At 41.7% G+C, this 4,512-nt stretch overlaps 1 protein-coding gene across 3 annotated transcripts in view; it reads left to right on the top strand.

Moving 5' to 3' along the window:
- Positions 1-3,459: 3,459 nt before the first annotated feature.
- Positions 3,460-4,512, top strand: part of LOC107125590 (uncharacterized protein PF11_0207-like) — a 4,744-nt gene continuing 3,691 nt past the window's right edge. Inside the window, exon 1 of one of the 3 annotated variants that reach the window (XR_001483043.1) lies at positions 3,460-3,612. Coding sequence is in view for 2 of the 3 variants with exons in the window: in XM_015429028.1 (XP_015284514.1) it covers positions 3,673-4,473 (801 nt within the window). In the remaining variant the exon portion in view is untranslated. The other 2 variants (XM_015429028.1, XM_015429021.1) reach the window with 2 other exon arrangements.

The following is a 4,512-nucleotide window of genomic DNA, read 5'->3' as shown; positions in this document are numbered from 1 at the left end:
TGGAAGGGGGAAAACGCAGGCAGCAGTGTCTCCCAGAGAATCTCTGCACTAGAAAGTAAGTGAGGTGTGGTGTGAGGGGGCATGTTTGCAAGGCCAGCAGCAGAACCAGTGCAATATGCCCACCAGAACCAGTGCCACTGTGACAGTCAGTGCCCAAACCCAACAGGACTCAGGTCAAATCTGAGAGTCTTTTCAGTATAAACTGAGGGGGCATGTTTGGAAAGCCAACAGCAGAACCAGTGCAATGTGCACCAGAACCAGTACCACTGTGGCAGTAAGTGCTCAAACCCAACAGGACTCAGGTCAGTCTGAGAATCTCTGCAGTATAAAAGGGTGGGAAAGAGACAGAAATGGCAGGAAAAAGAAGGTAACTGGAGCCCTTTAAAGTTTAAAGCTTCCCAGAGCCCATATTCGGCAATGCCAAAAAAAGCTGGGGGAAAACCGAATATTTTCGGGCGGTTTCCCAGCATTCAGTATTCGGCAATGCTGAATCAGATCAGGGAATCTGATTCAATATGCCGAATACAAAAAAATGCCGAAAAGGCATTCTCTGGGTTTTTTTCCAGTTTAGCTTTACCAAATGCACACCCCTAATTGTCACACAGCCTGTGAGAATCCTACTTTCAACTCTGTCCCAAGATCTTCTTTCCCTGGGGAGTTCCGGTTTGATGGCGCTGCGTTGCAGCCGGGTTTCGGATGAGCTCCGAACCGGCCGGCTCCCCACGTTCTTTTGGGGCTTGACGCTTCGGTGGTCAAGCCCTGCTTCCACCCCTGGAGGGGGAGGAAGTGGTAGGGGGCTTGCCGGCCCCCCCACTGACTGCGAATTGCGGGGGGTGTTGCCGGTCGCCTCGATGCAGAGGGCGAGGTGGAGGAGCACGACTGCATGCTCATAGCAGCGACCGACCGTTTTAAAAATTCCTTCCTTTCTTTCTGTCCTGTTTTTTTTCCCCACGATGTTCTTTTTTTACGGAGAAACTTTGTTGTTTGTCTTCACGGAGCACCCCCTGACGAAAAGAAAATAGCGTGTAAATTACCCCTTGCTGGATTTACCTCAACCATTTCTAAGCGGCGGCGGAAAGTGCGAGGAACTATGGCTGAAAAGTAAGGGTAAAAAGAAGAACTCGGCTGAACTAATGGTTAATCGTTTTGCTAAGGACTACAAATATATTAGAAGGACTTGGGATATATTCAGAATTTGAAGGCTGTTTGAAAAATGGCGCTGGCGGCGGTCTGCAAAGAGCTCCAGGACGCGATACTTTTGGAACTCAGGTCAGACCTTTTTAAAAAGCTTCTGAAGGAAGAACTAAGTAAGTCACTTGCCTCGGCTTTGGATAGGATTCAGGACAATGCACGATATATAGACGACGAGGAAAATTGTGATACAGAATAATTAAAAGAGACACAAGATCAAGATGAGTTACTGAAAGTTAAGCAAGAAGGTGATTTGCATGTAACTCAGAACTTACTCACAGGAACTGGATTACCAGAACGGGATTTATCGACTGGAAGTAAAAGGCACTACAACCTCTTCTGGATGAAAAAAAAGAAAGCAAAGAGAAGGAGAGGGCTGGTGAAAGTGTCAAGGAAGGTTAAGGACGGTACTTTTAACTACCTGTACTTGAATACAAAGCAACAAAAGAAAGCTGAACGGGGAGGCAAGCTAGAAGAATACAAAGATCAAAGGCATTTGAGAGAATATAGGGAAAATCAAAATAAAAAAGAAATAGAATATAGGCTGACTGTAGATGACCCTTACAAACAGAAGCCTGGCTTATGAGTTAAGCCAGGTGGATATGATTGGTTGATTTAATTGGGGTAACTAGTGGTTTAGAAACAGTTAGTAGGGGCAGTAGTAATCAGAGACCAAGCCTGAAGGAAATATAGAATTCAAGGAAAATTTAGACTTCTAGTTAACAGCAGTATATAGTAACAGCAATGGATGTCTGAATAAAAATTGGTGGAAAGTACCTGAGCTTATATATATGTTTGTTCTGTGCCAAGTAAGAGAAAGTATAATAAATTCATTGATACACTTCAGTTAATTACTTATTTTTGAAGCTTAGTATATATGTATAATTTAATAGATGGGACAGACCAAATGGTTATTATTCTGATAATGTATACTTTATATTTGTATTAAGATCTGAAACTAATGGGAACGCCATAATGGTGGATGTAGAGTTCTGAACTAAAGAATAAAGTTAGATGGGAATAAACAGCTGATGTTTAAAGCTGAACAGAAGTATAACTAATATGTAATAATAGGTTACTTAGGATAAGGGTGTGCATGAGATGAAAAGAACTACAGAAACTATGTAAGTAAATTGGTCAATTTGATTTAGGATTTACATATCATGGAAAACTATATTATTGGTTATATGATGGTTGGTGGAGTTTTTGTTTGTTATGTTTGTTTGTTTATCAGTGTTTGGAAAACCCAATTTTTTTTTTTTTAAAAGATCTTCTTTCCCTGCACACCACTCAGAAGCCAATCATATAAATAAACAGTAAGCAATTAAAATTGAACGCTGGTGTTTTTTTTAAAGAGTCTTACCATTTGATGTTAGTTGAAGTCCTTGTTATTGATGTTATTTCATACATGTGCATTTTTGCACAGCCTTATGTGAGGCATAATTTCTCCCTCACATCATTTAATTACCTAACCTGACCATTCATGATCCTGGGTAGAAATCACTATACCTACTGTGCAGAAGCAAAAGCCCCTACAAGGTACAGAAACAAAACTTCACCACAACTACTGTACAGCTCCTAAGCTGTTCAACAGCAGTTGAAGGCAGACAGGGCAAAGGTGAGGAGATCAAGGGTTTGGTTCATGGATATGTCCACCTCTCAAACATGTTTGCCATGAAGTTCACAGCATCCATAATTTAAATTCATGTCAGCCTCACATTTAAACTGGGCCGCAGTTGGTTTGTACAGCAAATAAGTTATGTACTTCTCCCAAGAGTCTGACAAATTTCAGTCTGTTGACTTCATCCCAAAACACTTAATGGGAGTCACTGAGAACCAAACCTGCTCTTTTGCATAGCTTCCTCCTTTCTTCAGCATATTAATGCATGGTTCCAACCAGCGTTCCCTCTAAGCTGAGTTAATGTGAGCTAGCTCAAAGTTTTTTAGCCTCCGGCTCAAACATTTTTGTCTTAGCTTAGGAAGGATGGCTCCAGAGCAAACTAATTTATGCAGTAGCCAAATCACCTGCTCACAACTTTAATGCCAGCAGCTCACGAAGTAGAATTTTTGCTCACAAGACTCCACAACTTAGAGGGAGCATTGGTTACAATGGAGTATGACAGAGAGACAACATCCAGGCACTGACTTTTATGTTAGGAGATGTCCTGAAAATGGAATTCCAATGGAGAGGCATGTGTGGTGTGTTAGAAGGCCTTGAGCAGAGGATTAAGGAGGTTGGGGGATGGAGGAGGTGTGCGCATGCTCTGAAAAACAGACGCCGTTGCTTCCCCCGCTTTGAACTGACGAAAGATTAATGACCTAGAAGAGGAGATTAATCTCACTAAACTGCCAGAGAACAGCCTCAGAGGTCTCTAAAAGAACAGTGAACAAGGAGTGCCGAAGAACTTGTGGCTTGGCAGGGTAAGAGGAAAGTTATCAACCTTTAAAGAGAGAGAAGCTGTAGGCAGCTAATTAATCAAAATGGCGACAGTGAAGTCGTTATCTGAACAGATTGCCCAATTTCAAGCCTTAATGTTAGCCTCACAGGAAAAAATATCAAAAGAAATTGGAGAAGTGAAACAGGAGCTTAAAAACATTAAAGAAGAAATCAGGGGAGTGAAAGAATTAGCCATAGAGGCAAAGGGCATGGCCAAAGATAACAAGGAGCAAATCATTCAGTTGAAAAAACAGACCGCGGAACTGTCAGATAGAAGTAGACGGGCGAACATGATAATACATGGAATTTCAGAGGACGTGGGGCAAAAGAAATTGGAGCAATGTTTGGTGGAATGGATATCAGAACAGGGGATAGAATTGAAGGAAGACCAAATAGAGAGAGCACACAGGCTGCAAACGAAAAGAAGAGGGGGGGAACCCCGCCCAGTAATTGTAAAATTTGCAGGAGAAAAAAAACAACACCAGATATATTCAACCTTAAAAAAAATTAAGGGATTAAACTACAAAGGAAAAAAAACTTACGTTCAACAAGATTTTTGCCAAGACACGCTGAACCAAAAGAGATTAATGAAACCATATGCTCAGCGACTTTATGATAATAAAATACAATTTAGCTGGGCGTACCCAGCCTCTATAATTATCTTTCAAGAAGGAAAAAGACTAAGTGCAAGGAATCCACAAGAGGCAGTAAAACTACTGGAGAAGATGGGGCTTGAAACAAGGAACCTGGAAGAGCAAATAGAGATGGAGGAAACGGCAATAACAGACGATGAGGAAGCAGGTCCTTCTACGCACCAGGAAAAGAGGCAAAGGACAAGCTCCTAGTGGCAGAAAATTAAGGGAAGTATCCATTAAACAAAAGGT

This window comes from Gekko japonicus, unplaced genomic scaffold (assembly GCF_001447785.1).
Source record: "Gekko japonicus isolate JY-2015 unplaced genomic scaffold, Gekko_japonicus_V1.1 scaffold732, whole genome shotgun sequence".
Taxonomy (NCBI): Eukaryota; Metazoa; Chordata; class Lepidosauria; order Squamata; family Gekkonidae; genus Gekko; species Gekko japonicus.
The sequence above is the reverse complement of the archived record's forward strand: the minus strand, read 5'-3'. Positions and strand labels throughout refer to the sequence as shown.